The sequence below is a fragment of the Oncorhynchus tshawytscha genome, linkage group LG05 (assembly GCF_018296145.1).
Source record: "Oncorhynchus tshawytscha isolate Ot180627B linkage group LG05, Otsh_v2.0, whole genome shotgun sequence".
Lineage (NCBI taxonomy): Eukaryota > Metazoa > Chordata > Actinopteri > Salmoniformes > Salmonidae > Oncorhynchus > Oncorhynchus tshawytscha.
This window is the reverse complement of record NC_056433.1, coordinates 42,165,853-42,183,144: the sequence shown is the minus strand read 5'-3', so window position 1 is coordinate 42,183,144 and position 17,292 is coordinate 42,165,853. Positions and strand designations below refer to the sequence as shown.

The window sequence follows — 17,292 nt, the reverse complement described above, 5'->3', positions numbered from 1 at the left end:
TCTCTCTTCCTCTCAATTCGGTGTTATACACGTATGACCGTATACGGATGTGTAGATTATTTGCTATAGGCCTATTTCATTGGAGGCCTACCCAGTAGAGGGACATACTGATTTGTAGATGTTGATTGGAGAATTAACAAGGATTGCAAGACCACTAACCACCAATAGAGATGGAAGTGGCTCAAGTTTCAGTTGAGACCGTTGTTCTTTGAAAGGCCTCTAGGTTTTGCTGAGTGAATGGGATGCTGTATTGGAACCAAGCTCGGAGATTAAAAAAGGGACACAATCAGTATTTGTGGCAAATAGGGACTCTCATTTTACCATAAAAAACATCCCCATCGTTTTTTAAATGTTTTTTTTATCAGAAAGCATTTTACTATTATGCATTCTCGTGATTCTCTTATTCTGACTCTGAAAGAGAGCAACAAACTCTCGAGGTTTCAGTTTGTGTTTGTTGGAGACAAGGTTGACTTTGACAGGAAATGAGTAGCATTCTCCTTGTGTTAAACAGGTGCTTCTGTTTTTCAGTGAAAGTTACAAAATGGTTTCATGAGCTACTACAGAATTTACAGGCTGGCATCTTGATTGTCAATTGTGTTCATGTTTAAATTGTTTATTTTTTCAGCTATAAAAAAACATGTTTTTGTTATTTTATTTAAGTCTTTTATTTACAGTGAACAATGTACATCATTTCAGTCAAATTCACCACTTCGTATCATGTTTTTGATATTGGATTCAGTAGTCATGTAAATAAAATATTTTTTTAAACAGTGAAATAAGGTATTTTTCTAATTACATTTCATAAATATGACACATACAACATTCTGAAAACATGAATACATATTTTCTTATGTTTTATCTCAGCAGTGTACCCAGGAGTTAGCTTTCATTTTTACTTCCGACCCATAATTAACATCAACTTGAGAAATATTGGTTTTCACATGAAAACATTAATTCCAGTGTAACTTAATTATCTTGCTTGCCTGTGAAAATAGGACAGAGAGAGGGAGAATAATGTAACGCTCAGAATGCGGTCTACCCTGGTGTGCAGTACTCGCACTACTCACATCCTGCTTGGCAATTTGTAGTCATCTTTAATCAGTTGTATCTTTAATTGAGCCGTATATTTAACAAGAAATCAATAGAGATTTAGCCCGAGTCAGATCATTAAGAAAGCCCTCTCTCTTTCTAACTATAAATAGTTATGTTTCTCCCACATCTAATTACATTTTTTATCATAACAATAATTAATGCAGGCTATCTTAGTAGTCGGGGTGGAGTAACATAGCTTTGATGGACGGCTTCCACTTTAACAGTAAAGTAGAAACATAGAAACAACTTTTCCTCATAGTTTTTCCTCAGCCCTGCTATAAGCAATAGAGCAAACTGAATGAAGAAATGATTTCGGGTCCTTCAAGCTTCCGTTACCTCACTAACATGCAACATGACTCCTTTAACATCATATTATCCATGTGATCTCATAGCAGACTAGTTACAATATTTTTATGTCTATATTCGTGACGTAATTGGAGCATTACCAAGAAAACATATACAGTTGAATTGCTCAGATACTAGTAACAAATGTACAACTTTCTGGTCAGGACAGTGTTTTTAACTGCCTGTGTAATGTTAAAATAGGCATGCTTGCGGTTTAGATTCAATGTTAGCGGTCATCATGCCTTGAGGAAATCATCCTACACATAATCACTGTCTGCATTTATCGCACCAAAAGTCCCAGCCCATGTTTATCGTGTCAATCTTAAATAAGGCAACAAATAGCACTAACCTCCACCTTTTTTGTAATTCACCAGTCAAGTACAGGTTTTTTTATGTGACCGTGTGAGTGAGTAACTTTTACTTCTATCAATGCTAAATAATGAAATGAAACTAAATAAATGAAATGGCCATCCAAATGGGACTATATACATTTTTCAAATGACTGCTTATTGTGTGGGGTCAGACTGGTCAACAAACCTCGCCTGAGGAGGAATTAATGAAGTGACGGGGCACTCCGTGTCAGTTGGTGTGGCGATTGGGGCCCTATAATAGCCAGCTGCTCCTGAATTCTGTAATCGGCCCTGCTTTAAAGGCTTTGACTGTAGAGAATAGGGCCAGACCACCCCTGCTATGCAGAAAACTAGTCCCCCGTTGCTAACCGTGACCTGGCATTCAGCATATTGTCCCTTATTAGATATACCTTGTTATTTGGTATACAGGCCTAATCACTTATTAGATTATTGCTCTTCAGCTAGAGTGTCACTCATGTATTGCATAATTTCTCAACTATGTCTTTCAAGTATATTATTCAGTATTTTGGGTCTGTTAAAGCTGAAAATGTCAGATCACTATATACTAGATATTTGCTCCGCATGCTTTGAATTCTTATCAAAGAATTACGGCTTCAGAGGGTGGACATCCGGTGAAACAAGAAGTATCGTGCATATAAAAAGCATTTTTGAAAGTATTAATTGCTTTGTTGGGAATTTGCGCATCCAGCTGGAATGCCAGCTATTGATGTAAGCTGTTTGGAATCCGAGGCTAGAGTTGAGTCTTTGATTCGATTGTCGCCATCGCTCTGTTTTTAGTCTTTTAGGAAGTATCGCATTTGTTTGATGGCGAGGGGACGGAAGTCAACACAATTTCGGTGAGTCACAGAGACGGTTCTCAGCACTAGGCCCAGCGCAGAGGAAACATCCTGAGTGCTTTCTGTGATCTTCTAATTGTACTGAGAGTCTTTTCGGCCCGGTCTTTTCCACTGGAACATGAAGAAAATAGACGTCCCCTGTGTACAATTTAAAATGGATTCATCTGTTTTCCTGATGATTTCCAGGCCCATGTGGTGCCCCCTTTCCTCTCTTCTCTCTCTTGCATAGCTCTCTCTCTCTCTCTCTCTCTCTCTCTCTCTCTCTCTCTCTCTCTCTCTCTCTCTCTCTCTCTCTCTCTCTCGTAATGCCAGCAAGGCTCAGGCTTTGGAGCAAAATCTTGGGAGCCAAAACATTTATCTTGTTTTTGCAAGTTTCTCAATGTATCTTCCACGTTTTTTCACCCACTTTTTGTGATACATTTTAATTTGGTGTCATCTGTGACTTCTTGATGCATCACGTAGGCCTATACTGATCTCCAGTTCTGCTGGAGATGTATCTAACTACAGTATATCCTCGTTCAAATGACATTGATTTCTTGGCGAGGAAAAACCTACTTGAACATTCTGAAATTCTAATGGCCGCCCATAAAGATGATGAAATGCAGGAAATACATAATAATGCACGCAAAACCTCAAGTGATTCCGGCATGTGATAAAAAGGGGACGTTTTAAGGACATTTTTTTTATTTGTGGCTATTGTATTTTCAGTGGGGTGGCCAAAGCAACGTAACGCTTAAGCTGCTTGCCTTTACTGTTAAATCAATAAAACAGATAATGTTGACAAGCCTTTTTCATCGCACTCCTCCCCCCTATTGGGTGCTTGACAAGATTGTTTGAGTATTTACAGTGTTGTTGTTCTCTTTTCTTCTTTTTTTTTTGCAGACATTAACCGACCATGATAAACAAACGAGCAAACACGATCATGCATTTTCTTACACACCAAAAGCTCACAGACCGTTTTCTTTTTTCACTGATACACTGGGAGTGTGTGCGTGCGTTTGTGTGTGTTTGTGTGCATGCGCGCATATATGTATGTATCTTTGTGTGGTTTTATACCCTAGCATTTCCTCATATATCATTTGTGTTGTTGTTTTTGACTCATTTGATGTTTTGCATTAAGAGCAACAGCACATGGTTTGGTAGATTCTCAATTTGCTCCATTTTGAGTAAGCACCCATTGGTTCCGATTGTATTTACTATACCATGTAATTGGTCCTTGGTATATATTATAATATACTGAACAAAAACATAAATGCAACATGCCACAATTTCAGATATTGTTTTTGTTTTACAAGTTCATTTAAGGAAATCAGTCAATTTAAATAAATAAATTACGCCCTAATCTATGGATTTCACATGACTGGGAATAAAGATATGCGTCTGTTGGTCATTGATACCTTCAAAAAAGAAAGGCGCAGGGATCAGAAAACCAGTCAGTATCTGGTGTGACCACCATTTGCCTCATGCAGTGAGACACATCTCCTTCGCATAGAGTTGATCAGGCTGTTGATTGTGGCCTGTGGAATGTTGTCCCACTCCTCTTCAATGGCTGTGCGAAGTTGTTGGATATTGGTGGGAACTGGAGCACGCTGTCGTGCATGTCGATCCAGAGCATCCCAAACATGCTCAGTGGGGTGACATGTCTGGTGAGTATGCAGGCCATGGAAGAACTGGGACATTTTCAGCTTATACGAATTGTGTACAGATCCTTGCGACATGCTAAAACATGAGGTGAATGCCGCGGATGAATGGCACGACAATGGGCCTGAGGATCTCATCACGGTATGTCTGTGCATTAAAATTGCCATCGATAAAATGCAATTTTGTTCGTTGTCTGTAGCTTATGCCTGCCCATACCATAACCCCACCGCCACCATGGGGCAATCTATTCACAATGTTGACATCAGCAATCCGCTTTCCCACACAACGCCATACACGTGGTCTGCGGTTGTGAGGCCGGTTGGACATACTGCCAAATTATCTTAATCGATATTGGAGGTTTTTTATTGTAGAGAAATGAACATTCAGTTATCTGGCAACAGCTTCCTCAAGACTTGAGACATCTGTGGCATTGTGAAGTGTGACAAAACTGTGAATTTTAAAGTGGCCTTTTATTGACCCCCAGCACAAGGTTCACCTCTGTAATGATCATGCTGTTTAATCAGCTTCTTGATATGCCACACTTGTCAGGTGTATGGATTATCTTGGCAAAGGAGAAATGCTTACTAACTGGGATGTGAACACATTTGTGGACAACATTTTAGAGAAATAAGCTTTTTGTGCGTATGGAACATTTCTAGGATATTCTATTTCAGCTCATGAAACATGGGACAAAATCTTTGAATGTTGCGTTTGTATTTTTGTTCACTGTACATTTACATTTTAGAGTGATACAGTATATCGAATAGTTTCATCGATATTTCATTATGTCCCATTCATCTGAATTAAGGTAGTGGGAGAGTCCTACAATAACCAAATTACACATAAAGACAAAAAAGTATCAATTGGCCACCAAACTCCCTCATACACTATATATACAAAAGTATGTGGACACCCCTTTCCAAATGAGTGGATTCGGCTATTTCAGCCACACCCGTTGCTGACAGGTGTCTACAATCAAGCACACAGCCATGCAATCTCCATAGACAAACATTGGCAGTAGAATGTTCTTACTGAAGAGCTCAGTGACTTTCAACGTGGCACTGTCATAGGATGCCACCTTTCCAACAAGTCAGTTAGTCAAATTTCTGCCCTGCTAGAGCTGCCCCGGGCAACTGTAAATGTGGTTATTGTGAAGTAGAAACATATAGGAGCAAAAACGGCTCAGTCGCGAAGTGGTAGGCCACAAAAGCTCACAAAATGGGACTGCCAAGTGCTGAATCACGTAGCGCGTAAAAATCGTCTGTCATTGGTTGCAACCGTCACGACTAAGTTCCAAACTGCCTCTGGAAGCAACGTCAGCACAATAACTGTTTGTCGGGAGCTTTAGGAAATTAGTTTCCATGGCCGAGCTTCCGCACACAAGCGTAAGATCGCCATGTGTCAGCTGGAGTGGTGTAAAGTTTGCCACCATTGGACTCTGGAGCAGTGGAAACACATTCTCTGGAGTTATGAGTCACGCTTCACAGTCTGCAGTCTGACGGATGAATCTGGGTTTGGCGGATGCCAGGAGAACGCTACCTGCCCGAATGCAGAGTGCCAATGATAACATTTGGTGGAGGAGTAATGGTCTGGGGCTGTTTTTCATGTTTCGAGCTAGGCCCCTTAGTTCCAGTGAAGGGAAATCTTAATGCTACAGCATACAATGACATTGTAGACGATTCTGTGCTTCCAACTTTGTTGGTTTGGGGAAGGCCCTTTCCTGTTTCAGCATGGCAATGCCCCTGTGCACAAAGCGAGGTCCATACAGAAATGGTTTATCAAGATCGGTGTGGAAGAACTTGACTGGCCTGCACAGAGCCCTGACCTCAACCCCATTGAACACCTTTGGGATGAATTGGAACGCTGACTGCGAGCCAGGCCTAATCGCCTAACATCCGTTCCTGACATCACTAATGCTCTTGTGGCTGAATGGAAGCAACTCCCTGCAGCAATATTACAACATTTAGTGTAAAGCCTTCCGAGAAGAGTGGAGGTTGTTATAGCAGCAAAGGGGGGACCAACTCCATATGAATGCCAAAGATTTTGGAATGAGATGTTTGGTGAGCAGGTGTCCACATACTTTTGGTCATGTTGTGTATATCCCTAGAATATGAGAGGATTTTAACTCCTTCCCGGCCGTCTTTATGAACTTGTGGACCATAAATACCACCATGCCTCATCTGTTCTCTTATCAAGCTGGAAATAAATAGCATGGAGGGGGGCTTCACTTGGCCATAAATTGCCGACCCTCCGTCATCCAATCTCCGTGCAATGTCATTCAATAGCTCCCTGCTATCCATTACCTGGGCATAATGGGCTCCTGGCCATGCATTGTCCGTCGTATTATTAGCCCATAACTTCTAACTATCAATAACTTTTGAGTGCAGTCGGAGCGAGAGATTGGGGGAGGAAGGGTGAGAGTGGGAAAACAAATGGGCTGGGGCTTGGAAGTTGGAACTTTGTGAGTTTGCTCATTGTTAATAAGTGTAGAAACTACAATATTAGTTATAGAATAGTTGTTGCTTTTAAAGTTGTTGGTGTTTAAGGTTTTGTTTTTGTGCAGCAGAGGTTATAAGGCATTTAAAATGTCTGTTTTTGAACCACCAGAGGGCAGTGTAATTTCAGTCCTTCAAGTTCTTACTATTACAGTGGGGAAAATATGATGAAATCATTAACTGTTTTTACTTGTGCACTTTCTTGTCAAGCTTTTTAATTAGAAGTTGCTGATGATGACAATAGCATTTACATTTCCTTTGAAATTAATAGTCAGTGCCTGGATAGAAATATAATTCCAAATGCATTCAACAGCACTTCAGAAAAGGTTTACTTTTTTAATCATGTTTAATGCTGAAGGAATAGATTTGATAAGCTAATGTAATGATGAGATGTAATTGATTCGTTATGGAATTAAGTTTTAGCATTGTTTAAAGAGGCTACTTTCTGATATTTGAGATAATAGATATTTCCCAATCTTAACTTCAGTGCCTAAACCTAACATCTTATTTTTCTGATTAAAATATGTTGTATTCCCTGGGCATTCTGTCAAAATTATATTTAATTTAATATGTGGTGTCATATATAATATATTGTCATTTGTCATGATGAGATTTCTGAATACCCATATGGTGTCGAAAGAACCAATATAATTTGTGCTTTACCATGACATGACTGTTGCTCAGTCAAAGATGACACCCAGTCAATTCATCAGTACTGGTTCTATACACATTGGCTGTCCGAATGACATTTTAGAAGCCAATGGAACAAATTACATTAAAAAAAAGGAATTTTAGCCAACATGGCTGCGTTTACACAGGCATTCCAATTCTGATCATTTTTTAACCAGTTGGTCTTTTGTCCAATCAGATCAGCTCTGAAAAAGATCTGATGTGACTAGTCAAAAGACCAATTAGTGGAAAAAATATCAGAATTGGCTGCCTGCATAAACACAGTCTTAGTAGTCAGGAATCAGGGCTTTGGGCTTTTTGGAAGGACTTAAAAAAAAAAAAATTGTGTGTGTGAGAGAGAGTGTCTACCTGGGCCAAAGACATAGTCATAAGAGCATAGCGTTTTTAGACACTCAAGATGTTCTAACTAAAACTCAGTTCTAACTAAAACTCAGAATGTTTCTCTATTTGTTGAATGTGACTTTTTTCATGTTTTCCTTTGACGGGTTGTTTTGACATTATTTTGACTGATTGTTTGACTCATTGTGGCTGTTTTGACAGGCCCTTTGAGCTAAGCCTTTGACTGGGGTAATTGTAGGCAGTGATGATAACTTTCCCTTCTGCCCGACTTCTAAGGCTGTCGAAAAAGACTTGGCACTTTAAATAAGTGTTAAGGCTTTATGAACCCTTTAAAAGGCATATAATGATTTTTCAGAAATCATTCATAAGTAAATGTCACGATATAGTCTATTAAGTGAGGCAAAAGGGTCATAATGCCACATTGGGCAAAGCACCAGGTGGATTGAGCTTTTTTATCATCCCTTATGTAGTATAACTTTGCTTATTAATTATATTTAGTGCTTATGAAGCCTCTGAATGCCTCCTGAAAGAACTGGACATTTCTTGTGGCCTTGTTACTCAGTGGGCCCTGGGCCTGTATCTTTAGGAGTTACGCTTGTGCAGGATCGGGGTAAGTTCCGTCTTAAATTCTGCCCACTTTTCCGATATTAACTCAAAATGCATCGTCACAATGTAACATTGCTCATGATTTTCTAGTCACGGACTGAATTTTGTGTCATCCTCTGAATTCTGCCCTTGACATGAACTTGAAATACAACTCTTAAACAAGATATTTCTAATAATTTTCTAGTCATGAAGTGAATTTGGTGTCATGTCTCTGAATTGAGTGGATTCAAATGGATTCAATTGAGTTGACCCCCCAGTCCACTGGCTGGTGATTGTCTCTGATTAATGGTGGTTGTGGCCCAGGAGGAGATCAGGGGGCCGTTTACACTCCTTTCAGCTGTCGCAGCTGTGTGTCATGCTTCAGTTTCCCCCCCACACTAGCAATCCCCGGCGGAATTTTGTGGCCATGCGTACGCTCACTCGTGTGGATGCCAAGATACCTCCATCGGGGGCACCCTGGGAGTGGGCCTGGGTCATGTTCTCTGTGTGTGTGTGTGCGTGTGTGTGTGTGTCTCCAACGCCCGTCACCTCCCCGTTTCCCACCTCAGACAAAGGGGAGACTGGTTATTTTAAATCCCAGCGCACGACAGGGAACAAAAACAGGAGTCCAGCTTTCCAGGCAGTTGTCCAGTCAGTCAACTCACATGAACTCTCCAGCCTCTCCGGGGCAGTGTCTCTCACACACACACACACACACCTTTCCTCTGTCTCCCCTGCGTAGACACACACACAGGGTTGGGTAGGTTACTTTTTAAATGTGATCCGTTACAGTTACTAGTTACCGGTCCAAAAGTTTAGATGACCTAACCCAGTAACGTAATCTGATTACTTTCAGTTACTTTTGAATAACTTTCCCCTTAAGGGGCATTAGAATTCATGTGTCAAACCTATTCCACAGAGGGCCGAGTGTTCTTAATTGATGAATTAAGGTCACAAATTAGTAAGGAACTCCACTCACCTGGTTGTCTAGGTCTTAATTGAAAATTGAAAACCCGCAGACACTCGGCCCGCCGTGGAATGAGTTTGACACCCCTGCATTAGAAGAAGACAAAAATGATTAATCAAATGCCTTTGGTGTCATCACAGTGGTCTCTGACTTGTGGTCAGACTCGCTCAGGTGGAACAAACTTTAACCTGCGCCTTTTTTCAATGCTGAATTGAATGTCATTGAGAAAACAGAAAGGTATCATAATGTTGTTGTTTTTTTACATCCTTTCTGAATATAAAAGTAATTGTCTACGGTAATAAACTAGATCTACATCTAATTAAATAAAGGTCAAATAAAAAAATAATAAAACACAGACACACTCCCACTGTTCCAGAGTGGCGCAGCGGTCTAAGGCACTGCATCTCAGTGGTAGAGGCACCACTACAGACAACCTGGTTCGATTCCAGGCAGTATCACAACCGGCCGTGATTAGGAGTCCCATAGGGCGGCGCACAATTTTCCCAGCGTCGTCCGGGTTTTGCTGATGTAGGCCGTCATTGTAAATAAGAATTTGTTCTTAACTGACTTGCCTAGTTAAATAAAGGTTGAATTTAAAAACACACACACAGCCCAATGGTCAGATTACCAGGGAAATGTTTTTCATGTTGAATTGTTTGAGACGGCAGCAGGCAGGAACACTATCCCCCTAGGAGACCAGTGCCTTTGTAAAGTTCAAAGACACAGCCCCTACTCAGTGTGGAGATATCTCGCATCACATGCTAACTTAAATAATGCTAATATTTTCTGTTTTCCCACAACTGTACTTTTTCAGGGTAAACTAAAACCTTTGGTAACACTTCATGATAGCTTTCATGAATAAGCATTAATAATGCATTTGATAAACTATTGATGAATATGTAGTTCTGGGTCTAAATTATAGTAAAAAAAAAAGTATTTATAAGTAGTTGAATAGGTATACATTCATTAGACACTCTGTAGCAACAGGTAATAGGGTATCACTATGTAGCATCAGGTACTAGGGTATCACTTTGTAGCAACAGGTAATAGGGAACTTGTAGTGTCAAATACATACAAGCACATTAATAACAGGGCATGCGTATATCAGTCCAATAACTGTATTCATAAATGTGTTCATAAATCCCCCCAAAAATACAGGATGCCTGAGAGGACAGGGTAAAGGGCACGGAGGAAAAAGTCAATTGCTTGCTTTTTTATTTATCCAGGTGAGTCAGTTAATAACAAATTCTTATTTACCGGCACAAAACAATGTTAAACAAGATTTCAAGGTCAGTGTTGTCTCTTACTATGAATTCCTAAGAAGATGGCATTTGCAATTAGGTCATAGTGTGCTTTTTTAGGTAGTATATTTTTGGGGCATTTGCCTCAAACTTGTTCTTGTTATTTTTTCATGTCTCATTTCATGTTACTTAACTTTGGAAGTAGATAAGTGTTGTACACTGTCTAAGGAGAACACTGACACATTTCATATTGCATTTCCATAACTTCTTATGGAAATAAATTAATGTTTTATGAATGAATGTTAGCAATAAAATATCAACTCCTTAAAACCCTTGTTTTAAGTCTCACAAATACAATTGAAAAATGATATTTGGGTTAATTCCATAAAAATATTTTTTAAGTCCAATAGACCAGTGAGCAATGTGTTTTATTTAAGAATAAAGAAGGGCCTCATTTTGAACCAAACGCCATCCGAGCGAAAACCCCAAAACCTGACTATATCGGTGCTGCTGGGAAAATAAGCCGGGAAGAATGATATGCTTCCTGTCAAAAGGAGAGAGAATTCTAAATTCCTGCCGTTACTCACGACACCACCACCTCAAAAAATACCCTTTCTTGTATTAAGCCCACTAGCATTTATTTGCTTTAGAATTTACCTGCCAGCTCAATTTAGTAATAGCCTATGTCATATGAAAGCAAACCATAGTGCAAGCCCATGACCCGAAACACATGATCAGCTGACTCTCACACTTCATGACCCTTTTTATAATAACACAACACCTCCCCCTTCCTCTGCCCTCCCCCTGCCAACCACCCACCTAGCAGTGTCAGGAACCACTCTGATGACTCCAACACTGAAATAACACATTCAGAACAATGACCATTCTATTTATAAGTTCAACCACTTCTTTGCCTTCTCCGACCTGTTGTGAGCTCACAGTTCACATAGACGTGCTCGTCTGGCTGTGACAGCAAGATGGGGTAGGTTTGGTGGATTAGTTAGTTAGAAAGGGGAGCCCTCAGCCCGACCACATCGCAGTCATATATTTTAAATGGGTTTGAATCTATCTAAGTGCTGCAGACTGTTTGGCCTGCTTTGATGCCTACTTTGCAGATAATTAGTGAGAACTGGGTCAGCATGGGGCAAGGCAGCGGCATCTTTTAAATATTTTGTTGGGGTGGGGGGGGGTAAAGGCCGTCAAATACACATGCCAATTTGCAAGTGAGCTATTCGCTTATTTTCTCGCATGTGAATTAAACCAAAATAAACACCAATGTATTATTCAGGGGCCTTGACTTTGTAAATCATTATTCCTTTTCGAAAGAAAGCTTAATTGTATGTCACAGCTATTATTGAACAGAGAAAGGAAAATTCAGTCTGTCGGTTTATCTAAGAATTTACGCTGAAAAGGGATGCTATGCATTTAGATTTTTTTTCCCGCATAAAGATTGCCCAGGGAACTACCTGGCTATTTCAAACGTTACAGCATTGTTGTTTCAATGTTACAGCAGCATTGTGTAAAGCAAACATGGCATGGAGTCACAGACAGAGAAAACAACGGCAGCCAAGGGGATGTCACTCAGGCTAAGCCCCTTTGGCCTTTTGCCCTTCCTCCCATGGCCGTGCTGTGCTTTCTCACACACACAGGACAGGGTGAGCCACACACACAACCCGACATCTTGTGTCATTTCCTCCGCGCACCGCCGAGCCGCCTGGCCCTAATGAGTGTTTACAACGACATGCTGATTCCTATTAATCTGGTTATTGTCGACTGGAGGGAGGGAAGAAGGGAGGGGTGGAAGGAGGTAGGGAAGGAAGGAGAAGGGAGGAGGTAGGGTTTGTGTTAGAATGGGCCCACGCCGCTGAAGGTGGGAAAAAGTGTGCGCTCTCTCTCTCTCTCTGACAGATCGGGGCACCACCACCTCCCTTTGCTCCGACGTTACACTGAGCAGATGTGGTTCCCCAGTTGTTATTCCTAGTAATTATCCTCATTAAGTGAAAGCATGTGCCAATCAAATGCCTTTGAGAAGGGCCCCGGCCGGGGCAGAAAATCGCCCTAACACCATCTCAAAAACGTCAAGCCTGTGTCATTTGGACTCATTAGTAGGCTAGATTAAAGAGGTTAGTCGACCAGGAGTTGAGAAAGTCCCGCGGAACGAGAGGCTGAGGCAGCGACGTTATTGCGGCTCGTTTCACTTTCCTGTGGTTGATACATTTTATGATTATCACGTTTAATACTTTGCGATGCTCAATCACATGAAAAGGCCGAAAAGCCATATGGGCCTTTTTTAATCCCTTAAGACCTCTTAGATAATTACTCCTTAAAAGCAGAGAAATAAATATACATAAAAAAACAATTCCAAATTCAATTAAGTTGAGGATTATTGTAATAAATTCTAGTATAAATTATATTTTACGAAATTGTTGAATAATTTCTTCTACAGTAGGAAGAGGGGAATATTTTATGGCATCTTAAATAGGGACACAAAAACACAGAGCCATACAAATAGAAAGAGAAAAAAGACAAGACAAGTTCCCCCCCAAAAACAAGATATATGAAGTCTTCATGTCGATGAACTACCATTCGTTTTCACTTTGAAGTCCCGCGATCCGTAGTAAACTGTGATTGCATGTGACAGACTCCGGGTCCCCTGCTTTATCATGATGGATACTCCGGCAAAGTGCCTGAACTGCCGCTGGCTCCACACGTCACCACAGTTGGCATATGCCATTAACCCCAGCTCGCCTCACCTCAGGTGGGGAAGAAGAAGAGAGGAAACACGTCCCTAGGATCCAGGAATTGGGATAATACTTCTCTCCCTCGCTAGTGCAACTTTCTCTGAGTTTGCATATCAGCGCGTTTTATTTATTTTTGTTAGTGTGATTTTGCTCCAGTGTGTTGTGTGGTGTTTCTAATGCACATAGAAGCTTGTTTGTGTGTATCCACCAGTTACTACACAGTCCTTTCCTTTCAGACTACCAAAAAAGTGGAGTTTTTGGGGAAGTTTTAAGTTTGCCATTAATGAATGGAATGACATGTAAGAAGTAGCTTGAGCTGTTGCAAATAGTATCTGCTACAAAGGGTAGCTAACGTCTAGTCCAAATAGACACTGTTATTATGATTTCAATATAATAAGCCCAGCACAATGCCTGAAAAATACAGTCAATACACTGTGCTTACATAGGAGACTCACAAAGAGAAATAGTAAGTTGGCCTTCTTCTCTCCCCTTTTTTCATGCCGTGAAATTGAAGGTATCCTGCAAAGTATCACATTTTCTGCATTCAGTAGGTGTTAGTGTAGTGATGATGGTAGAAGCGTGCCTGATTCTATCCACAGTCAGTTGGACTATTCTCTCTCAGTTCAGAGCCGAGAGCGGAGTGTTTGTGTATGAGGGAGATTCCCAGCCCAACCCAAACTCCAGCTGCTCACTGCTTCTCAGAGATGTAAGTTTGTTTTCCACCTCCACCCCACCCCCGTTAGTGGAAAATGTGTAATTAAAATATGCCCCAAGATTGACAGTGGGGTCTCATGCAATTTGACAGGGGGGCGCCCAAAAATGTCTGTTGGATATCTAAGTATTGTTAATTAAACAGCTTTCTGGCACTCAGGCTTCTCTTTCCTTTGCCAGTTCAAAGAGTTTGGTTTGACCCATGTGTTAAAAGTTTGTATCAGTTTTCTGCGCGTATGTTTTCCTTGGCACTGGGAACATGCAATGCCAAATTGTCTTGTTTAAAAGTGTGTTTGTTTACAGTTCGCTCTTTCACCCTTATTTTCTCCCACATGTGTACGCTAGGATAAATCCGGGTATACGGTTACACACTCAGTTGGATTCGAATCGTATTGTAACAGGCAGATTGGTGTAAACGTTCCAGAATCACGTTCCACACCAGACAAAATCAGTACATTAGTGAATGGAAAAGCTGCCACTCGAGTGGCTTCGGTCGGTGTACTTAAACAAGAACAAGTACAATAAGAAGTACAATAGTGCTCTCATCCGTTACCGAAGGAGGTTCATCAATAACATTTGGCCCTCTGATGTAAAATCAATACAACACACCGACACAATGTTAGACCGATGGCAAATGTTGTGACATCTGTCATCGACTGGCTATAAAGATATGTCACCATTGATTTTACCGGGATAGTTTTTTTCACCTTTCTCTCCCTCTCTCTCGTAGTTGTTAGGGTGTAATGGAAAAAATAAATGAATGTTATTATGAATGAGGCATGGTCAGCCTTGCCAAACTCAATTAATATTAGAGAAACAATGTGAGAAAGAACACTGTGATTAGATCTTTCAATTTTCCACGGGATGCTTTGCTGGCAGTTTGAAAATGGGGTGGGATGCTCAGGGGGGGAAAGAGTTTTGTTCAGCGCTCGCTCAATACATGTTTTCCCTGACCTTCCAAAACTAGCCCTTCTGAATGGACAACTCTCTCCTGAAAACCAGAACATTATTTGGTGTTTAGGGTCCTCTGTGAAATGTTAAGTATTTTTTTAGGCTACTTTGAATCCTTCAACAACCTTGACATTTTGTTATGGATTCTTTAATTCGCGGGGTTCTCAAAGTGGGGTCCGCGGCCAGATACCAAAATAAAAAAGTGTATGGGTGGCTCACAGGGATATTGGTATCCACAGTACTCCACCAATTATCACATTTTCAACTCAATAGTTCTTGTATTCCCCATCAACATGTTTTTGGAGTGGAAGACATAAATGCACTGGAATTTAGACTTTCAAACTGCAACTTTTTCTCTCTACCTCATAGCAAAATGTGTAGAATTGCAGGATATTATATTTAAAGCTGCAACAACAAAAATCTCTGCCCCATGACAAAATGTGTAGAATTGCAGGATATTATATTTAAAGCTGCAACAACAAAAATCTCTGCCCCATGACAAAATGTGTAGAATTGCAGGAAATTAGCTTGAAAACGGCTACATTTTCTTTCTGATGCCAAGAGATGCGGCCCTTTAAAATGTTCCTTCCCAGTGCCCAGACTTGGTTCGTCCTGCCATGTAGTGCCGAAGTCATAGAAACTCCTTGTAAAACTCCTTGTATGCTATTTTTTTTATTTTTTTTATCTCACTTGAGTTGTGTTCATATGAATTTGCTATTACAAAGTGGTCCCGGCCCCAAAAACTTTGAGAACCCTTGCTTTAAATCTTGCTTTCTACTGAAAAATTTAATATCTGTTGGATGCTAATTGTTTTCATGTTGAAATGAGTAGAATTCCTTTAGTATATATTTTGTATTATGTGTGATCCATTTAATATGGTGCATTTATTCCAAATGTATTTTGAATTCATTGATAACTTGTTCAATTTTGGCAAATATCAGTTTAGAATATTAATCCAATACCAAATGATCAATAGAGAAACAGATGAAGTTAGATAAGCGTACCATATGTTTAATACAAAAGGATGGTACTGTACATGATATACCTAAGATATGATGTGTGTGTATGTGTGTACGAGTGTGTACAAAGCGCTTGTGCCTGTGTGTGTGTCACAATTTGCCAAGGGTTTGTTTCTTGCTGTATACCTCGTCGTGCCAGTGGTAGCAAGCAACATCTGTTTCGGCTTGTTGTTCCTCTTGGCTGCTTTTCAATTGGATTTCCTCAAGCAGGTCCAAAAGCTGTCACCTCTGCTAGGCTCTGCTAGCTATCAGCACTGGCCCCTATATTAAGTAGGTGTTTCAGGGCTAAGCTAATAACTCTCCCTCCTCTCCTGAGTGATCACAGTCAGCACTGCCCCTCTCTGGGCTCAGTTTACCCCCTGCTCCACAGGGGTGGCTGGCCTGGGGGTCCCCCGTTCACTCTGACACTGTGTGTGTGGTGGTGGTGTGGTAGGATGGGACAGTGTGTGTGGGGGGGGATGACCACACGTGTGTGTGTGCGTGTACAACCTGTACGTTAGGGCTAGCAAAATTACAGTAGAACCGTGTAGCCGACGGTTATGGATGACAACATTCATGAAAATCAAATAACTGTTATAGCCGTTTAAAAATATATATTTACAGCTGACTGAAGACGGGACGCATATTCATGCAGTTGAATCCGTTTCTGCGGTGACATGGACTCTTTTTGCTCCTTGCTGAAACAAGGTTGTAGCAAACTAATCTTCGGTTGCCTGGACAATGCCCCCCTCCCTGCAGCAGCAGCACACATAGAAATAGGATAAATAGAACGTACTTGAAGCCTAACCCTGGCAATTGACCCTTTACTAAGACCCACCCCCCTTGGTTACTGTTGCAACCTCAGAAAACATTCCCCATTCAACCACTTGCAAAATCTTCTCTCAATGATTTCAAACTGTGTTTCTAATACACAATGAAATTAAACACAGACTACCACTTGCTAATCAGGAAACTCTTGGGTATATTGTGGTGGACTGTCATTACAATTGCTTCATGGGACCCTGATAAAATTATATTTGTAGTGTAGCTGCAGTAGCCACAGAAAGGCTCAGAATTCACTCAGCATGCAATTAAAGCTATAACCAAATCACATCCTGTTGTCGTAACAGATAGGAGTTGTATTCATAACATTGCTAACTTAGCTAGCTAACATACATTTTGAAAAAAACAAGTTAAATTAGGCGACTAGCTAGCGTTAGCAACGTTTGGCAGTCAATGATACTGGGAGCTAGCTAACCAGCTGAGCTATCAAACAATGTAACAATTTT

At 40.7% G+C, this 17,292-nt stretch overlaps 1 protein-coding gene across 9 annotated transcripts in view; it reads left to right on the top strand.

The window, feature by feature from the left end:
- LOC112234280 (adhesion G-protein coupled receptor D2) overlaps positions 1-17,292 on the top strand; it is a 158,060-nt gene that overhangs the window by 58,521 nt on the left and 82,247 nt on the right. Inside the window, exon 21 of one of the 9 annotated variants that reach the window (XM_024402343.2) lies at positions 56-751. The exons of the other annotated variants lie outside the window; for them this stretch is intronic. Within the exon in view, the coding sequence (XP_024258111.1) occupies positions 56-118 (63 nt within the window). The 3' untranslated portion in view covers positions 119-751. Of the gene's footprint in view, positions 1-55; positions 752-17,292 lie in introns of those variants that run through there. 9 annotated transcript variants of the gene reach the window in all.